We start from the raw sequence: 22221 nt of genomic DNA on the forward strand, positions 1-22221 counted from the left end.
ACTGACTGGAAGCCATGTAGAACTTGTCACAGCCCCTGCTGTAGCCTGGCCTACCAGGGTCTGCTGTAGCCTGGCCTACCAGGGTCTGTCTGTCTGTTGTCACAGCCCCTGTAGGCTAGCCTGGCCTACCAGGGTCTGCGCTGCCGACTGGCTTTGCCTTCACAAGCCCCAGAGTAGTATAAAAGAGAGTAATGACACTCCCGTTGACTCTCATTGTAACAATGGAATGCGGAAGTGCTCATTCTATCAATGGAATAGTTCCAGCCATAGGAGCAATGTTTGGAACTATCGCCCATAGGTACCCGCTTTGTGGCGAGATCAAAGCGTGTCACCACTCTCTTACTAGATTACTCTGACAAGCCCTACAGGTTGGGTAATTGGGGAGCCAATCAGTGCATTGGGAGCACCTGGCCCAGGGTGCTCTATAAATGGCAGGGTGTTGCTCACACTCACTCTTTCTCTCCTTCCATGAGAGCAGCAGCATTTGTTTGCACCATTCAACACCCCACATTACATTTACCACACATACACACACTAATACTACTGATCTTACTGATTATCACACCCCATACTATTATTGTTTGATGCACATTTGAGTTAATTCATGTTTTAAATAAATATAATATTGTGTACACTTTTAAACAGCCGTGTGTCTTCCTCCTTTTGTTATGGCCTAAGAGCCGGGTCATAACAAACATAACTTTGGTGGAATCTTGGGTTGAATTTACCTGGGCATGGTTTAAAGGTCACCCAAAAAATGACTTATTTTCTATCAATTACAAACCCCATGAAGCCTTGAATTCACAGAGATTCTATTTCTTTGGTTTGTTTTTGTCACATTCCTATGCCAATAATGTGTGCTCAGTGCGAGACTCAACTGCGTCTCCTACCGGATTATCGAATTATTGGCGTAGGAATGCGAGGGGAAAAAAACAAGAAAAGTGAACTACTCCTTTAAGTCCCAAATATCATTCATAAACATGGCATTTTGAGAGCTTTTTCCTCATCACAGTGAATGGAATCACTTCATATGGTTCCTCGCTCACAGTGCAGTGTGCACGGATAGAGCAACAGATAAAGGCATATAGTCTAATATGAGGCAGATAAACAACCCAATGTTTAACCAAAGACCAACATCACCTTTATAAATCACAATCGTCAGTATAGGGCCTACAATCAGTTCATCTCTCTACGTTGTCCTTTTGAAATATTTCTTCTCTCCCTGTGTGCTGCTTCTCTGCCTGCCCCGGCCGGAGGCATTTCTCTACCTGTCGGTCAGACTCCCATGCCGGTCTGTCTGTGTCTGTCCTCTCAGACTGTTACCCCCCTCCCTGACGTGGACACCTCCCCCTCCTCCCATCCTCCTCTGCCCTGTCCCTCTGATTGCTCTTCCTCTTGGCAGAGATTAGCGTGTGCCTGACTGTGTCCTGTAGGAGCGGCCCGGCGCACCCTGTGCATGACACCGAGGGCCCTGCTGGCACTCGGACAGGCACGTACAGTTATAGCCATGCCTGTATACATACATACAGCAGAACATGCTCTCGTGCACATCACTGGCACACACACACACACATACACACTGGCACGCACGCACGCACGCACACACACGCACACCCTGACCAGTTACAGGTCCCACGCTTCCCAGGAAAAGCTTTCTCACACATGCACGCACTTACACGCAATTACAATACACTCACATTAAGGACATATATATATATATATATATACATACACTAGGGCATTCACTTCTAGTCATTTTTACTAGTTGACTAGATTTTTGAAATAAATATTTGTACATTTAAAAACTGTGTACATTGGTGACTATAATTATAATCTACCTGATCTTGTGGCCTACAAAATCAGAAAAAAAGAAAAGAAAATACGCTTTTTTTTCTTTTCTTATCAACTAGTCAACTAGTACCAACAAGGTCGACTAGTGGATTTACTAGTCGACTAGTAAACTAGTCGACTAGTTGCTTAATGCCCTAATATATACTTCTTTATAGTTTGTATAACGAAGTATAACATTACAAAGCGTGGCTGTGCTGCACAACCAATACTGGTGCACAACAGGCTACACACACACACACTAGTCAGAGAGTGAGACAGACATGCGGACAGTCATATGGTTAGTATAGCATGTGGAGATGAACACAGTTAGTAAGCAGAGCAGAACATGTACAGTCATACTGGGCTCACATTCATACGTTCAGTCATACAGTGTGTGTGTGTGTGTGTGGGTGGTGACCGGGTGAGCGCTGGCTGCCTGTTCAATGTGATGTGGATGGAGTGACTGTCCTGACTCGTGTTTCAGTGCAGGGGATCATCTCCTGCTCAGTCTTCCTGTCCTGCCCCCGTACGTCGGCCTAAAATACACCTAAGCAACTGTCCCTGTCGGTTCCCGTCCCAAAACCACAAAATAAACATGATGCACACGCCAACGCACGCCAAACGTAAGACAAATTTAATGTACAAACACTCACAAATGGTATAACACATAACAAAATACATCTTCATACACAATTGTCAATTATTGTCATTTATCATAATTATGTAAGTTAGTTGTATAAAATTATTAAATATTAGATTCATATATTACTCATAGATCATCTGTATACAAGGATTGAATCACATTGGGAAAGACCCGTAGAATGGGGCACTTGTGTGGAGTTCATAGACACGTATGCACGCAAATGCACGAGTACGCACTCACACACACACACACACACACGTGCGTGCACATGCAGATGTGCGCACGCACACACGCGCACACACGCGCACACACACACACACACACACACACACACACACACACACACACACACACACTACTTCTTATGCACGCATACTCACATGCTCACATAATATACTCACTTGTACACATGCTCAAATTGACAAATTACACACATGGCACTAAAGATGGCTTACTGTATCACTTATGCACAGAGTTGATCTGAGGGAACTTTTCATTATGAAGGTGACCATTTTTACACACAGAACAGATATGACAAAGTGACACTGAATGACATTGAAGAACATACGATGATGAAGGGTAGTCAGTAGTAGTCTCTGGCAAGGGGACAACCCCTACATGGTAGGTGTCTGTCCACCGTCGAAGTCTTTTTTTTTTTTATGTAGAGAACTCTAGGTATCCCATAGTGAACAAAACACAAATTGTCCTTTCTCCTGTCTGCCTGTCCCAAAGTGTGCATGTCAAAAACTACAACTTGTGGCTAATATTGAGAACGGAACTCACAGCTTCTGTGGATGTCGTGATTAGGTCAGGGTGGCAGGGCTTTTTTTCTTTTTTTTGGACAGGAACGGTTCATGCACCCATTATAGTACCACTCTAGGACACAAATAAAGCAGCTCCAGAAATGTGGCTGGTTGTGACGGATGGAATTGCACTTATGATTTCTGGCTCAAAACATCTGAGAAACATTAGCGTATGATGAGCTTACAAATAAAAGACAAGCACAGGGTGGCTGTGTGGGCACTGCAGGGGAGCTTATAACAAAGTTTAGATAAAGTGGAAAATAAATAAATAACGATAAAACCAAAAAAGCAGACATCCTTTATATCCTCAGTGCTGTGGCTTTTACTCCTGTTCCTCGTTTCCTTATATATTTCCATGCAGCTCCTGGTCGTCACTGCTCAGCAGTGGTCCGAGTCAATTTCCTACCCCAATGGGTGCCCAACACCAGTTTGGGGTCACAGGGTCGTCACATGGGGCTTAGTGGTGCCACTGAGAGTTCTGGCTTCCATGGAAACAGCAGTGATGGGTTTTGTGGAGGGGGTTGGCTGGCTGGATGGAGGGGTGGTGGTAGGAGATGCATTGGGGGGGGGGGGGGTCTACTGATGAGGGGAGGTGGATCGGGTTTGGTTTGCGTGGGTGGAGGGCAGAGCTGGCGAGGGACGGGGCTGAAAAGGTATGCGCAGGGGGCAGCGGTGTGTGGAGGCAGGGTGGGGGTTGGTGAGGGGCGGGGGGGGGGGTGGGGTTTGAGGGGGTCTCAAGAATAGATCAAGCTCTTGAGGAAGCGGACTGTGCCACGTTTGAAGACGAAGGGACAATCACGCTGCTGGGAAGCGTCTCGCGTCGGGGAGGAAGCCAAACAACGAGAGGAAAAGCGCTCTGATTTTCGCACAGGAAGCCCAGTGCGCCTCCTGCCCGGGCCAGATAAGAGCGCTGCGGTTCCCAGGGCCAGACCCAGGGGTGGACCCAGGACTTGGGACCACCTAGGCCCCCTCAGCTCGGCCCGGCCTGGCCCGCCGCTCCTGGGCCTCCTCCGGCATGCTGTCAGGCTCGCGGTGCAGCCGAGCTGCAAAGAACATGAAGGGCCTGGTGAGGATCCAGCTATAGTCACTCTGTTACCAACGTCTAATGTGACCACATTTAATACAATCATTGAACAAGAACCAGAACAGAGCTTTCCACAGAGGACCTGCCATGAAAGAGGCTGAATGTAATCTGTAGGGGCTTCATTAATTAACCATTATTGATCATAATCTTAACCATTATTGATCATAATCTTAATCATACATACAGTACTGTCCCTTGGGACAGAAACACAGCCAAAATAAACTGGCGACTACACCGCTCGCCTTTCCTAATTACACAATGAATAACAGTTCAACTGTATGTGTGGCAGTGAAGACGTGGTGAAAAAATGAACACAAGCATTTCTACAAAGTTTGTCTTATTGAGGCAAATTATAACAATGGGATTTTCTTTCTGTCTCAACACAGCAAATTCAAATTTAACAATTACTATTATAAGCTCACAGGGATGTATTAACCCATTTTGACCTGAGATCAGATTCTAAAAATGTCTTCTACATCCTGACAGTTTTCTGAAAAAGCTATGTTTCTATGTCAGTGGTTCTTCAATTTTTCAAAAATCAATTTTTCAATAGCTAAAGCATAACATAATGCTAACACCAAAAGGGCTTCCCGCCCAAAATGGGTTAACTTCATTACCTTGTAGAGACAAGATGTACATGTAGATTGTGAAGACTGTGTTTGTGGATACACAATAGAGCCGGACCGATATACAGTATTGGTTTGGCTGATACCTTGGCCATTATTTGACCTTTTTGACAACATCTGTATCTGCAATTATGCAGCAGATGTATTACGGTTTTTAACCACTTTCGACATTCCTGTTTTGGGCATGTCATTATAACCTGACTCCGCCAGATGGGGCAGCAGAGAGTACACTGGGTTCCCCCCTCCTGCTCCCATCTGGGAACTCTCAGGCAGACTTGATGCTCCGGCCACAAAACGGCCTGGCCAATCAGCGGCAGCTAGAGGCGGGAACCCAGTGTACTCTCTGCTGCCCCATCTGGCGGAGTCAGGTTAATGTCATTATGGCGGTAGGCAAATGTTTCCATACGTTTTCCAAAAAGAGCTCACAGCCCTTTCATATTTGAAAATGTTTCAATAGGGCTGAAGTGGTTAAAGGGGAAAACCACCCATTTTCAACATTTTACTATGTCATTAATATACCTTAGAGCTGTTGTGTGGAAATAATAAAAAAGTCCCCCCATTCTGTGTTTCCTCGAACTAGAGGTCTGAAAAAAATCATTAACATGGTGAAACGCATATTGATGATGTCATCAAGATGTGTTTCACCATGTTAATGATTTTTTTCATAATTACAGTTCTAGGAAACACAGAATGGGGGGACTTTAAGGTATATTAATGACATAGTAAAATGTTGAAAATGAGTGGAATGCCCCTTTAAGTGGTTAAATAAAAATAAAGTTCAGTTCATATCACGTGTCAGTATGTATTCTATATTTACAGTACCTGATTGCTTGTTCATTGTATAATTGAGGTTAAATATTATTTTCATATAGGCTAGAATATATACTTAAAACTATGTATTATTATTTATAATTATTAATTATGTTCTCATAAGTGAAATGTTTTCAAATATAAACTAAACTTTAATAAAATCGAATGTTTCCAAGATGCTGCACCCTTCTTTTTTTTCTTTTTTCTACAAAATACCACTCAACACATTGGTAATCACTAATCAGTGGTCTAGGACTCTCCAAAACCGGGATCGGCATCAGACAAAGAAAATCTGGAAATGGGTCAGGCTCTTAATACACAGGGGTCACCATTTTGGATGTGTCTAGGACTCCTAGGTGGGGCGCCATGTGCAGAGCTCTGGGTTTTAAGGGTCAAGTACAGTGATGATGTCACCGCGCGTGTCTCGGGAGGGGAACAGAACATGGGCGGCTCGTGTGATGCTCTCAGGTAATACTTAACCTCTCTGACTCTCTGTCATAACTAACACAATAGGTGTCTGACCTCCCGGAACCACTCAATCCGAGTTTGTTCCAAAACGCTTGATGTGTGCGTGCGTGCATGCATGCAAGCGTGCGTGTGTGTGTGTGTGTGTGTGTGTGTGTGTGTGTGTGTGTGGCTAAATGACCATGCCGGGGAGCATCAGTGGGGCTGGGCCAATTTCTCATGAGAGATTTATATATAGTTGCGTGTGTCAGATATATGAAAACAGCATCACAGGATGTCGTGCAGCAATCACAATAATAAACAGGCCTCTCACCCTGCGTCTTCCACAGGAAGGTCATTAAATCATAGCGTTTGATTTGGAAACTAACAAATGGTGACTTGAGAACACGGAACTGGCATCGATTGAAGTGTGTTTTTTTCTTTGCCCTTTCAAGTCTGAGATGTCAGTGGATGCACACGCACGCACGCGCACGCACGCACGCACACACACACACACACACACACACACACACACACACACACACACACACACACACACACACACACACACACACACACACACACACACACACACACACACACACGGACACACGGACACACACACACAATTGACAAACATATAGGAAATGCCACATGGAGAGTGAGGGAACAAACATATGGGGAAAGAGTCACATAAAAGCATCTGCATGGACACAAACATGATGAAATGCACACATAGACCCATTTACACATTCACACATGAAAGGCCTCCAAAGGCATCTGTTCTGGTTACAGAGGAAACCCTGTCTGGACACACGCTGAAATAGACAAAACATGTCTCCATTCCAGTGTGCACGCGAGCACACACACGCACACGCACACACACACACACACACACACACACACACACACACACACACACACACACACACACACACACACACACACACACACACACGCAAATAAGAGAATACATCATTGTTTTGTGGTGCATATCAGCCTGTATGCTGAAACCCAGCATTTATATGACCCTGTTGTGTTGTTTGACCTAAAGGTCTGGCGACATATTCTTTTCTTCTTTCTTTTTTAGGTTTTCTGCACCCCAAAAAAACCTGAACTTTGAACATTCAGTAGATTTGATGTGGTCTGGGAAGTATTAACACATTAATTATACTAGACCTGTGCCCGTACTTGGAAACGATGCAAGTTGGGGGAATGCATACCCCACCCTTATATAAAATACCCGTTATGTCAGTTGTCATAGCACCCGTTTTAACCATCTGTGTCCCTTTTGTGGCCATACATGGAGATCTCTGTCTGTATCGGTCTGTCTGCCTGTATCCCTGTTATGCCCATAAGAAGTGCCATGGCAATCAATTGGCTGAGGCAGAGGCTGGTAATTCTACAGGTGTGGGGACCAAGGGGCCAGTGAGGCTATCCAACGTTGAAGAACTGGGCCCTAGTGGTAAGAGGAGGGACTACAGGCGGACCGTGGATTCATGACCGGGAAACCCCGTGCAGCTGGGCTTTAACATTGAGCGCTCGGTTGCACTTCCGCATTGGACCACCAAAATTTGGTGGTCCAATGCGGAAGTAGACGCTTTGAGACGGTCCTTCCGGGTGCTTCAAAACGCCACTGAGCAACTTCCACTGACATGAATAGCGGAGGGGGCGGAGCTTTGCGCCAGTTCAGTCTCTATCCTTTTATATACTCTATGGTGGGGACTTGTGTGTAACATTTAAGTCGGTGAAGTCTGCGAACGGTTCTCGAGTTACGTGGATTACAGACATACGTACAGAATAGACGTGGTGCATTTATTGCAAGATACCTGGCAATCAATGTGTTAATAATACTTTTCTTGTTTGAAATGCATTTTATTAAATGCATACTGTAGATCCAGATCTTGATTCTGATGACATCACCGTCCACGGGCAAATCAGTTTTGCCTTTGGACCACTTTTTGAGGCTAGTAATTATTCAGAAACCCCCAGACCACACCCCCAGACCACAGAAGATCTACTGAATGTTTCCAGGAGCCTAAATGTTAGTGCTACGTACAGGCCTTTGGATGGACAGGGATGCCAGCGCCACTCGATCTTCGGATGGGGCACTCCGCCAGATGTGCAGTGTAGCGCGTGCCTGCTCCCCCTCGGTACAGTACCTGGGTCCTGTACCGACACCGCCTTCTCCCCTATTTGTGGACTAACTGTAAGGCAACATGTGCACGCACACACACACACACACACACACACACACACACACACACACACACACACACACACACACACACACACACACACACACACACACACACACACACACACACACACACACAATTAATAGCTAAAATAGCTGATCTACAAGTACAAGTTCAAAATGTAATGCTCATAATGTAGATCTTGTTGTTTTTGTTTTTGAAAAAAGGACCATCTTTGAACATTATTCCTAACATTGCATGCCCAAAAAAAATATGAATGCTAGGTTGAAAGTTTAAGTCATTGTATATGTATACATACATATGCATATACTCCACCAGCGCACTGGTCACAGAGATTTGATTCAGTTTTTGAATTCCATTACTGTATAACGTTTAAAGTTAAACAAGCAGTGACAAATTCCACAAAAGAAAAAAAATCCCATATTCTTACCGTCGACCACAAGTGTAAGTGTGAGATTGTGGTAGAGCTGGTGCTTTTGGATTCGGACCAGGACAGTGTACTTCCCCGCGTCCTCCTCAGCCACGTCCCGGATGACCAGGGAGTGTCCCTCCACGCGGTACCGGGAACACTGCTCTGCTGCCACCGTGCCGTCCTTCAGCCTGGCAGGAGAAAACACACACAGACAGGCTTTCAGCACGGCCATGAGCCCATTTCAGTCAGACGAGCTGTTGCCCCCGCGACCCGACTACGGATAAGCGGTTGAAGATGGATGGATGGATGAACTCTTAGAATTAATTTAGCGTAATTGAGCATATATATATGAAGCATAGATTGGCGTCAGGGCCCCTGTCCCTATTCATTCCCTGTAACAATAACATTTTAGTTAAGTTATAAGCCAAATAGAATTACAGGTAATGAATTCAGACCCCCATGCAGGGGGATCTAGAAACAGAGCCTATAGGTGCATGGATGCTGGTCAGGCGGTTGGATTTGCAAAACTTCATGAGCAGCAGGTTAGCAGCAAGCGAGGCAGGGAGGCAGCAGCGTCCGCACAGCAGGAGAGAAGCCATGGAAATGAGCAGGTAGGCAGATCAAATAGCCTCTCTGATCAGGTAAAGAGTGCTGTGACTAGTCGTCACCTGATCAGGTAGGCACGCTCTCCAGTTGTCTCCCTGAACTAGCTACACAGGCTGCGCATCATGTATGAGATGTCGATGCCGATATACTGTAGTACTGTAGTATACTGTGCTGTGCTCTGGTTTTTATACATCATAGAGTTCTCTCATATCAGTTATTGTATGAATGTACATTTCAGCTTAACCCATTAAGGCCTGACGTCAAAATAAAAAAAATACGTTCGCTCTGAAAGAATATATATTCTATATGCCGCATTTTTACGATTTTTCAAAAATAGCAGACCTACAAGCTCATAGCGCGCCACTCGGTGGCGCGCTATGAGCTTGTAGATCTGCTATTTTTCAATAGCTAAAGTATAACATAATGCTTAGTAAAAAACCCAAAAGGGGTTCCCGTCCAGAATGGCAAAATAAATTCAATTCATTCCATGAATAAACATCATCATTAACCTTTTTGTCATGCAGGTGTGTGTTGAAGACTGTCTGCACAACTTCCTTCTCCCTTGGTTAGACCACATAGAGTTGCCATTATATCTAGAGAATGGACGTCCAATGACTTCCTTCTCCCTTGGTTAGACCATATAGAGTTTATTATATCTAGAGAATGGACGTCCAATGACTTCCTTCTCCCTTGGTTAGACCATATAGAGTTTATTATATCTAGAGAATGGACGTCCAATGACTTCCTTCTCCCTTGGTTAGACCATATAGAGTTTATTATATCTAGAGAATGGACGTCCAATGACTTCCTTCTCCCTTGGTTAGACCACATAGAGTTTATTATATCTAGAGAATGGACGTCCAATGACTTCCTTCTCCCTTGGTTAGACCACATAGAGTTGCCATTATATCTAGAGAATGGACGTCCAATGACTTCCTTCTCCCTTGGTTAGACCATATAGAGTTTATTATATCTAGAGAATGGACGTCCAATGACTTCCTTCTCCCTTGGTTAGACCATATAGAGTTTATTATATCTAGAGAATGGACGTCCAATGACTTCCTTCTCCCTTGGTTAGACCATATAGAGTTTATTATATCTAGAGAATGGACGTCCAATGACTTCCTTCTCCCTTGGTTAGACCATATAGAGTTTATTATATCTAGAGAATGGACGTCCAATGACTTCCTTCTCCCTTGGTTAGACCATATAGAGTTTATTATATCTAGAGAATGGACGTCCAATGACTTCCTTCTCCCTTGGTTAGACCATATAGAGTTTATTATATCTAGAGAATGGACGTCCAATGACTTCCTTCTCCCTTGGTTAGACCATATAGAGTTTATTATATCTAGAGAATGGACGTCCAATGACTTCCTTCTCCCTTGGTTAGACCATATAGAGTTTATTATATCTAGAGAATGGACGTCCAATGACTTCCTTCTCCCTTGGTTAGACCATATAGAGTTGCAATTATATCTAGAGAATGGACGTCCAATGACGTCCTTCTCCCTTGGTTAGACCATATAGAGTTGCAATTATATCTAGAGAATGGACGTCCAATGACGTCCTTCTCCCTTGGTTAGACCATATAGAGTTTATTATATCTAGAGAATGGACGTCCAATGACTTCCTTCTCCCTTGGTTAGACCATATAGAGTTGCAATTATATCTAGAGAATGGACGTCCAATGACTTCCTTCTCCCTTGGTTAGACCACATAGAGTTTATTATATCTAGAGAATGGACGTCCAATGACTTCCTTCTCCCTTGGTTAGACCACATAGAGTTGCCATTATATCTACAGAATGGACGTCCCCATCCCCCATTCATTTCAATGAAAGTTGCTCACAACCGCCTGAAGCACCCGGAAGTACACTGCTCTTTGCCTGAAGCACCCGGAAGTACACTGCTCTTTCTGGATTAGCTCCAACGTCGGAGCCGTAGAATTATACATAAACTAGAGAGCGCACCAGGAGCGACAGCCCCCCCCCCCCCCCCCCCCAACTATTAATTTCAATGGAAGTTGCTCAGTGGCGTTTGAAGCACCCGGAAGACGGCCGGAAGTACCATTAAAACTCTATGGTTGGCTCGAGCGGAAGTTGAGAGCGGTCTCAACTTTGAGGTCAGGGTTGACAGCACTTTACGTCAACTTCCATGAACGTCCCGGAAACGTCCTGCAGTTCCAGCTTTGGCCAGGAGGGTATTGGCAGCTTCAACGTTGGCCAGCTGTTCTGGGGGCTAGGTTGGAGCCAATAGAGCAGGCGCACTATCGTTTCAGACGATGGATGCATGCGCAGTAGCGTCCAAAATGCAGAAAGAAGTCTTGCAACACCAGATTTGGCCACCAGGCTTCGGTGGCTTCAATAATCCTCCGTGGTTCTGGGGGCTTAGTTCAGACGGTTGGGACAAAGCAGCTTTTGGTGATAAGTGTGAACACTGATTGATACCAGAGGAATGTTCCAATAGCAACACACCAGCGAGCACTTCATCGCTCTCAAGAAAGAGTGTATTTTACGAAACTTGCGCATTGATAGTACAGTACATCATACAACTAACCATAATACACACAACGGCCATTTTAGTCTTACATCATGCTCTATGACAGGGGTTCTCAACCCGTGGGTCGCGACCCCTCGGGGGGTCGCCAAATTATTTTGGGGGGTCCCCAAATAATTTTTTTATGCAACTGAATGGCTGGAAAATGGAAATTAAGAGTTTACATATAGTACACATAGTACATGCATACACCTTCCCTAATGATTATATCTAGTTTCAGTATTTATTTATGGTGTATTGTCTCTATTAGCCTATTAAGGTTATTGTAGCAGTCAATTTATATTGGGGGTCGGGAGGGGGCGGGGCGGGGCGGGGGTCCCGAGACGTTGCCAAAGCATTTTCGGGGGTCCCCGGCCAAGAACGTTGAGAACCCCTGCTCTATGATGATGACGAAGTCCAAAATTGCCACCATGTGAATAGACTAGTAGTGCATTATTCCTAGTGAGAAAAATAACTCACAGCTTAAATCCACTGTAAAACCTGCTGTGCTACATGTATGAAATGTGTATTATTAGTAATAATGTATTACTATAATTAGTTGATATTATCAGCTTATATGGAAAAATAAACTATTGCATATTTATTTAGCGGTCAATTTGCATTGGGGGGTGGGGAGGGGGGCGTGACGTGGCGGGGGTTGTGAGATATGGCCAAAGCATTTCCGGGGGTCCCCAGCCAAAAACATTGAGAACCCCTGAGCTAGATCACAACATTGTTAAATTTAAATATCATTGGATGACAGGAGCTCTTACCAGATTACTTCTGGAGCAGGAAAGGCTCTGAGTTTGGGAGCGAGACGGTAAGACTTCTGTCCTGCATGTACCTCCAATAAAGACCCATTTCTGGCCTTTAGTCGAATAAATGGTCGATCTAGAAGGGAGGGCATACAGATGCGCGCACACGCACACACACACACACACACACACACACACACACACACACACACACACACACACACACACACACACACACACACACACACACACACATTTTGCTTATATTAGTGAAATGGGAACTGCAACACGATTCCTCAAGGTCGTATGAGAATGTGATACTGTATGTACAGGTGCAGCAGTTATACCAGCTCAGTGGCCTTGTGGTTAGAGTGTCCGCCCTGAAACTGGGAGGTCGGGGTTCGATCCCCGGCCGGGTCACACCAAAGACTGTAACAATGGGACCCAGTGCCTCCCTGCTTGACACTCAGCATCAAGGGTTGGATTGGGGGGAAAGTCCCTGCGACATACTAGTGTCATGTCCAGGGGGTGTACTTGTACATCAAGCTGCCTCACGCTACAGAAACAGGAGATAGGCTCCTGCCCTGTGGGCCTCATGGCTCGGCAAGGCTACTTACAGACAGTGGGTTGAATGTACCACAGCTGTAATGACCATCCTCAGCCTATGCACGGTACGCGGTGTGATTAATTATGTATTTGGAAGACTTGAGTGCATTTAATGGTGTTAATGTGTCACCAAGTAGGAATGCTCACCATAGACCACAACGTCGACACTGCTATCTCGCCGGATCTTCTCGCCACTGCTGACTCGACAGGTGTAGCGGCCTCTGTTAGAACGCTGTAGCTTGGGGAGGGTGAGGATACTGTAGAAGAGCATGTGGGTTCGAAGGTCAAGGATCCGCTTGCTAAATGAGCCGGTGCCATTTTCCTGAGGGTGGAAAGAGACGGAGACAGATAGATGGATCAGGTCTCACACCAGAAGACAATATGTCATAAGGCATTTCCACAAATGTCTTGGTATGATGTATTTGTGTGTAGCTGTCAATAACCATATTAGAGCAAATATACATAATAATTGTAGGAGATGTTTGGCAGTAGGCTGCGAGGCGTGATTTATTTCTACGTCCGTGATTAGACATGGTAACGCCCTGCGTCGCTAAGAGTACGCGCAATACGCATAATGCGTAGGCCAACATGTCGTCAAGGGCAACACAATGAGCGAGGCAGCAAACCCCCTTTTTATTTTTTTCACGTGTTCCTGACCGAATTTTGTTATTATCACAGTTTAACTTGCACGTATATTGTGGTTTAATATCGTGGTGGTTTCTAAGTATGTGGCAATTGGCAATCTTGCAATCTTGGCAATCTTGCATTATAGAAGGGTCGGTGTCAGGGAAAAAACTGTGTGCGAAGCACGCTCCAGGGGGGAGGGGGGCAACCAGAAGATAGTTGTGCTTAGGGCAACAAAAACGTCAGCTACAGCCCTGCTACCCTTCATCAATGCCACTATATGATCAAAGTTTATAATCGGCAATGAATTATGCTTTGTTCTAGAGGTCTTCACTGGTCTACCGGAACGTATTATTATGTGTAATAATATCTGTTGGATCCAAGAAGACCCGTGCCATGAAGTGCTGACCCCACAAAATAGAGGGGTTATATAGTTTTGCTGCGCATGCGGGCCGGGCTGCCAAAAAGCAGAACTCCAATAAGACTAACACTACACCAGGCAGAAGAAAACAAATCAAAACTGATTTTCAAATACATGAGCGGCACTGTCCAAGGTTATTAAGCCATGTAAACCAACCAGTGCTTTACTGGTGGACCCAACAGCTCAACACCGATATGAGTGTGGCTCTGACCATTCCAGGGTAGTCCCAGCTGATGTTGACTCTGGTGTTCAGCTCCCCCGTAGCGGTGCAGTTCAGCGCCAGTCTCTGTCCCTTCAACGCCTGCACCGGCTCACTGGTGTTCAGATACACATCCATGATTTTGTTCACTGGGACAGGAGGGACAGACATGGTGTGAGACAAAAAAATGTAAACATATAAATCAATACATAAATATTAATATGTATAATTCAGACGTAATTCAGATGTAATAATACCTCCATATATGATTATGTTATTAATGTATGTCATAATTGTATTGTTGAGTATAAATAATACATGTTACTACAAAGAAAATTGCAGTATAAGCATTCATTCATTTAAAATATAAATTATAAAAGTATGTAAGATATACAGTAAATACAGTCAATGAATGAACTTAAATGAGAATTCCATGCTAGAAGGCTTTCTTACCTTTATTTGTAGTTGTTACGTCCCCACCAAAGAGGTCCAGGTGTTATTTTGTGCAAAAGTGCATTATTGGCTATTTCCCCTAATATAAGCCCTCAATGGGGGTTGGGTTTTTGTGCTAATTCGCTTATTTCCATCAAAATAAGTAGTAAAGTGTGCCGCTTGGGATACTATTTACATTATGAAGAGAGGATATATACAATTTGTTGTAATTTTTGAGCGATGGAAATAAGTGAATTAGCACAACACCCCATAGCCCCATTCAATTCAATGCAATTCATTGTGGGCTTATGGTAGGGGAAATGCACTTTGCACTTTTGCACAAAATAACACCTGGACCTCTTTGGTGGGGACGTAACAACTACAAATAAAGGTAAGAAAGCCTTCTAGCATGGAATTCTCCTTTAAGGAAAATGTGTATCTTTACGAGTCAGTCATGCAGACTGACCTGGTCTGTGGATGAAGTAGATGTGGGAGGAGTGTATGACATCATCAACAGTGGTCAGGCAGAAGAAGAGGCCGATGTAAAAGTATGTAGGACTTCGGATGGTGAAGCCCTGCTTGCTCTTCCAGATAATGTTCCGCTGGTCTGGGATCAGTTTGTGGGCAGGGTACTGTGGGGAAGCAACAGAGAGCAACAGTCAACAGCTGGTCTGGGATCAGTTTGTGGGCAGGGTACTGTGGGTAAGCAACAGAGGCAACAGTCAACAGCTGGTCTGGGATCAGTTTGTGGGTAGGGTACTGTGGGGAAGCAACAGAGGCAACAGTCAAAAGCTGGTCTGGGATCAGTTTGTGGGCAGGGTACTGTGGGGAAGCAACAGAGTCATAACCACCATTCACTAAGGGTGTAACCATACATTTTAACAGTGATACGATACGTATCACCATACATAGTTAGTTGACGATATGATACATGGACGGTACAATGCAATTCAATTATTTAAAATCGATACAGTAACTATTTAGCAAAGAAATTAAATCTGTGTGAAACATGTGGATAGTGCAATGTTTTTAAGGGAAAATGTATGAATATGTATGAATATATAAATAAGTAAACAGTGATTCTCTGGCAAATATGTGTGACCATTCAATACAACGAGATTGTCCTAAAACCACAATCGACTGTAAAGAGCATTATGAACACAGAATAACCTTGCTGCTATTAGTTCATTTAAAAACAACTAAGAGATTTGTGGCAGCGGTGGCCGAACGGATAGCGGCGCGGTCTAGATACCGGAAGGTTCCCAGTTCGAACCAGCCGTCCGACACGTTAAAATTACCACCGCTGAAATGCCCTTGAACAAGGCATCAACCACTACGATGAAATGTGTTCTATGAGCAGGGCCTGGCTGGAAACAAGTTCTTGAGCTTAGCCCAGATACCCTGGGTAAATATAGATTTCATTTCATTTCATTTCATTTCATTTCATTTCATTTCATTTCATTTCATCCACTGTCAAACAAAACCACCCACCACAAACGACAATGTTGTGAAACGAAAGAAATACATAAAGGCCATGATCGGGAAACATCGTATGGGCAATACCAACAAATAACTTTGTGGTCACGTTCGTGGACGACACGAGACAGCGATATGTCTGATCACAGACGGCCTACGAGATGAGAGGTGGAGAACCCTGACACAATGGTGCTACAGTAGGAGAACAACCTGGCTCTCAACCTCGACAAGACCAAAGAGCTGATTGTGAACTACAGGAAGACAAGGGAGCACTCCCCCCATCCACATAAAAGGCGCTGCAGTGGAGACTGGAGACTCGAGAGGGTCAGCGAGTGCAAATTCTTGGGAGTGCACTGACATCACTGAGACATACTCACCTGGGACATGCACACCAGAGGCGTATCTACAATAAGGCGAGGGCAGGCGTCCGCCTGTCCAAATCCATTTCTGGCCTGGCCAAAATCCATACAATGAGAAAAAAGAGGACAAAAACAAGACCTGAGAACTATTAGTGGACAGCTGATTGGCCGTTGCGGTAGAGCCTCGATCACCCATTGGAATGTAAATGCAGGCCTTTCAGCCTTTGTATCCTACTCGTCTGGCAGGTATATCTCTTTGAAAACCTTTAGTGCTACGATTGTGCGCGGGGAGACGACAATTAACACACATCTTGCCTGCCCAAAACGTAATTCCTGGATACGCCACTGGTACACACTGAACTGGTGGTGGAAAAGGCACAACAACGCCTCTACTTTGTCAGATGACTGAAGAATTTCGGTCCGGGCCCCAACGTTCTGCAGGCCTTCTAAAGAGGCACCATGCACTGAGAGCAACCTCACTGGTTGCTCTCAGTGGTGCAGACAGACAGTGGCCTTGTGGTTAGAGTGTCCGCCCTGAAACTGGGAGGTCGGGGTTCGATCCCCGGCCGGGTCATATACCAAAGACTGTAAAAATGGGACCCAATGCCTCCCTGCTTGGCACTCAGCATCAAAGGGTTGGATTGGGGGTCAAATCTACTAATCAATGATTCCCGAGCACGGCAGGGCTGCAGCTCACCGCTCCTTGGCTGCGGCTCAACCGCTCCAAGAGATGGGTCAAATGCGGAGAACAAATTTCACTGCGGTAACGTGTGTGACAAATCGTATGACTTTGACTTTGGCTGCATTACTGCTTGGAGATCTTCCATCCAAGATGAACGCTGTGTCGGCAAAGCTCACATAGGATCATCAGAGATCTTATATAGTCCCCCCAACCACAGACCGTTTCAGATGATGTCACGTGGAAAGTGGCTCCGTATAGCCACAAGGCCACTGGCATTAGTGTGCTAAAGAGCTTTTTCCCCGATGACACATGAACGCACTGGCCAAAGTAAAGCTTAGGAAACATTAATATCCCCCCACGTCCCTGCAGCCAAGCATCTGTGATGAAAAAATCCCACCCGTGTGAAGTGAGTGGTGCAACTCCGTGTGGGGGTCCCCGGGGGGTCCCTGGAAGTTCCAGACCACTGCAGCCAGGGTGCCGGCCCGTTCCGGCGAGCCGCCCCACATCCGAAATGGTAGAGAAATGAGAGAGTTACCATGTGGGGGTCTCCGGGGAGTCCCCGGGGGGGTCCCCGGAACATCCAGATCCAGACCCCCAGGAACGCGCCCATGGGGGCGGGCCGATTCCGGCGAGCCACCCCACGTCCGAAACGGTTGAGAAATGACAGAGTTATCGTGTGGGGGTCCCTCTACTGTACCCTCTACTGTACTGTACTGTACTGTACTGTACTGTACTGTACTGTCACTGTACTGTACTGTACTGGCACACCCAAAATCATCATATACACAGTTAATATGTACGTGTGTGTGTGTGTGTGTTCACACAGGTGGTGAAAAACAACCATGCTATTTTCATGCTCATACCCAGCCACCCAGGCAGGCACCCAGCCAGCCACACACATAGCTCCGTAAGGGAGTGGTTGCACCACTCAAAAAGCCAAGGACAAGCTGGCAGAGCAGGGGTCACTTTACAAAGCAAGGTGACAAAAAGCCAGCCACTGTAGGAGACAGACAGTGACATAAGATGCCCTGGCTGTGACCAGAGGCATTCTCACCAAGGTGCTTAGAAAGGGATAGGGTTCTGCTGGACTCTCTCAACATGGATGCTTGTGTAACCCTGTTGTTTTCTTGTCCACAGAGTCGAGGAAATGTTTACTAGAGTTTACAGTGGAAGACTCCCACCCACTCTCGAGGGAACAGGTAGACCCCCAAATACATAGACACACACATACGCGCACACACGCACGCACGCACGCACGCACGCACACACACCACACACGCCACACGCCACACACGCACACACGCACACACACGCACACACACAAATTACAAAAAATGCAATGACAGGGGGCTTGCAGAACACACATGGCTGTGTAGGTTAACTAAACGCTATTTAGACCATTTTAGTTTATTGTCTATCGTCTATTTATCGGTCATATTTAATGTTAATAATTGATTAGTTAAAACAAACTTCATTCATAATTTCAGATTTCATTTGGAGAATGATTATGATGCTTATGCTGCTCATAAATAACAGAGAGGGTTTTGCAGGTAAATAAAGTAAAGAACAAAATATGTGTCTAATTTGGCAGTTTAGATATTCCATGTACTGCATGTTTCTTTTCAGTATTTCAGCATCACTCATGTTTATACTGTATCTTAAATGGTAAATGGTGCATTTATATAGCGCCTTTATCCAAGGCGCTTTACATAGATTGTGCATTACATTCACCCATTCACACACACATTCATACACCGATTGCGGCAGAAGCCATGCAAGGTACCAACCAGCACATCGGGAGCAATTTGGGGTTCAGTGTCTTGCCCAAGGACACTTCGACATGTAGACAGGAGGAGCCGGGATTCGAACGGCCGACCCATGGATCATTGGACGACCTGCTCTACCTCCTGAGCCAAAGTCGCTGTATCTTAACAGCACTGTTGATAAGTGAATGATGCCATAGTCGATGGATAATTCACGTGAGGTTGTAAAGACCACTGTTACATTTCTTTAACCTTTTTTTCCACTCTTTTTTTGAGGGCCCTCCTAAATTCAGCTATTAGTGTAGATTGTCATCTTACACAAACATTACATTCCCATTGACAATGAATGGAGAATTTACGTCATATGAGGGACGAGCAAATCGGCTATTTTTGTCCTACACAAAAATGTACGTCATATGTGTCTGAGCAAATAGACATGTTACGTCATGATGATGTACGATGATACCCCTCACTTCACACGGGTGTGATTTTTCCCCAATATCTGTCGCAAGATGTTCAGTGACTATAGCCCAGACTCACTCACACTGAGTTGCTGCACGCAACAGCAACTCAACACAACAGAGATTTTGCAAACGGATCAAAACATTGAACAGGATACATAGGGTGATTTAAATTACATCGTAGTTTATATCTAATACTTCATTAGAAGGAGACAACTTCACGTTCCTTCCCCCCAAGATCTACACAACTGCACCCACGGGCAGCAAGTGGCAACGTGAAATGGCTCCCGCTAGACTAGAGTAAGCTTGCAAGGTGAAACTTCCAGTGGGCACGTCCTACCCCTGCCCCACTCCACCCCCAGCAGAGTGGCCTCTCATGGCCACCTCTCTCTCTACCCATCTCACTGAGCGTTCTGCCCCACTCCACCCCCAGCAGAGTGGCCTCTGGCCACCTCTCTCTCTACCCATCTCAATGAGCGTTCTGCCCCACTCCACCCCCAGCAGAGTGGCCTCTCATGGCCACCTCTCTCTTTACCCATCTCACTGAGCGTTCTGCCCCACTCCACCCCCAGCAGAGTGGCCTCTCATGGCCACCTCTCTCTCTACCCATCTCACTGAGCGTCTCCATCGGTGCCCGCTCTCTTTCCGACCTGGGAACTCATGACTGGAGGTGAGTGGAGAAATATGAGGAGCTAAAGGAGGTGGCAAGGAGTCAGGATGTAAGAAACGTGACTCCAGTCCATCTCCTCGCATCCTGTTACTACAGGATACGGACACTTTGACTGGACAAACTACCTCCCCCATCCCCAGGTCACAACACCCCCACCACCGCCATCCCCCCCCACCCCCGGATCTCTTGGACATCCCGGTCACTTTCGCATCCTACGCAAGCGAGGAGGGCCTCTCCTGGGTATTGTCTCTAGTGAGAAGGGTCAGATTAGAGATCCATGCAGAGTGCAAGATCCTTCCAGGAAAAAAACACTCCAGAGTTTGTGAGTGGATTCCTGGTTCCGAAACAGGCCCATGCAGTGGAGGTGGATGGGAGTTGAAGGAAGAAGACGAGTATTTTTAGAATAATTACCTTTGTGGCTCCAGGATTTTGAGGATATGGGAGTAGGACATAAACATTGTTTGTAAATAGGAGTACTCTTTGTGTGTGCGTGTGTGTGCGTGTGTGTGCGTGCGTGTGTGTGCGTGCGTGCGTGCGTGCGTGCGTGCGTGCGTGTTTCCGTGTCCAGGTCACTGCTTTGGGGTCAGATTGATGTTACATCCTATGATGAAGAGCTTATGAGATGAGAGATGTTGGCTCAGTTTTGTTCTTACATGTTCTTATAGGTCTGTCTTTTTCCTTCCTGTGAGACCTATACAGTATATCAAATATTGATTTCTAAGCCATTTTCTTACACCAGCATTGGTGTCACCGTTGTGAAGCAGTTTGATTATGTTTAATGATCAAACTAAGTCAAACCGGAAGTCTTTGCCACACAACATTTTCAATGAAGCTGCAGTGAAGCTTTTCTCGCAGTCAGAACATTGTGGGGAAAACTTCACTGTGTTTGGATGAAGCAATTCACACAAAACAATAGGGCACGGGCATTCATTGTTACAGTATAACTCCACCAACAACGCCCCCAGCATCCAGAACAGGTAATTTATCATTTCAAGGCAGTCAGGCATCATTAACTTTGCAACAATTTGGGAAGCTTCGTTTTCAAACACAACAATGCTGACTCTACATGCAGAGTCAGACCACCGTGCAACGTGAAGCAATTGTTAAAGGACCACTTCACCACTTTTCAACTCCTCTTCCTATAATTGGTCCTCACTAATGTTCATGATAAAATACCACAATTCTTTTCTACTCAGTCTATGTCTCATAGGAGGGCTGTGGGCAGTTCAGAAACCCGTCCACCAGTGACATCATCAATGGGGAATCCATGCTAATAGAAACTGCAGGCTTTCTTTTCCTGAAAAGTTGCAATGCGATAATGGAAGCCATCGGTCTCACGATAATAATAAAAAAAAATATTTTAAAACAAATCGTGTTTAAAAAGAAATCTGCCTAATGATGATGTCACTGGTGGACGGGTTTCTGAACTGCCCACAGCCTTCCTATGAGACACAGACTGAGTAGGAAAAAATGGTGGTGTTTTATCATGAACATTAGTGAGGACCAATTATAGGAAGAGAAGTTGAAAAGTGGTGAAGTGGTCCTTTAACTCTTCCTCAGGCAGAAATCCAGGCACCATACTGTCGGTGTATGTAACGGCTCTGCAAAAAAACAATTAACTTTCAACCAGAAATCGGCCATTCAACCAAGTAGAACAGAGCTTTAATACTTCATCGTGACCAGCACATCAGCCAAACTACTTGATGATGTTTTTATGTGCTGTGGCAGAGGGCAAACGGTGGCCGAACGGATTGCGGAG

The 22221-nt window shown here is 45.3% G+C and overlaps 1 protein-coding gene across 1 annotated transcript in view; it reads right to left on the reverse strand.

Moving 5' to 3' along the window:
- flt1 (fms related receptor tyrosine kinase 1) overlaps positions 1–22221 on the reverse strand; it is an 85816-nt gene that overhangs the window by 52592 nt on the left and 11003 nt on the right. Inside the window, exons 5-10 of the mRNA XM_079489290.1 lie at positions 15518–15683; positions 14632–14768; positions 13523–13697; positions 12788–12905; positions 8890–9059; positions 8300–8447 (exon numbers count right to left, since the gene is read on the reverse strand). Coding sequence (XP_079345416.1) covers positions 8300–8447; positions 8890–9059; positions 12788–12905; positions 13523–13697; positions 14632–14768; positions 15518–15683 — 914 coding nt within the window. The remainder of the gene's footprint in view (positions 1–8299; positions 8448–8889; positions 9060–12787; positions 12906–13522; positions 13698–14631; positions 14769–15517; positions 15684–22221) is intronic.

This window comes from Electrona antarctica (genome assembly GCF_951216825.1).
Source record: "Electrona antarctica genome assembly, chromosome: 20".
NCBI lineage: Eukaryota > Metazoa > Chordata > Actinopteri > Myctophiformes > Myctophidae > Electrona > Electrona antarctica.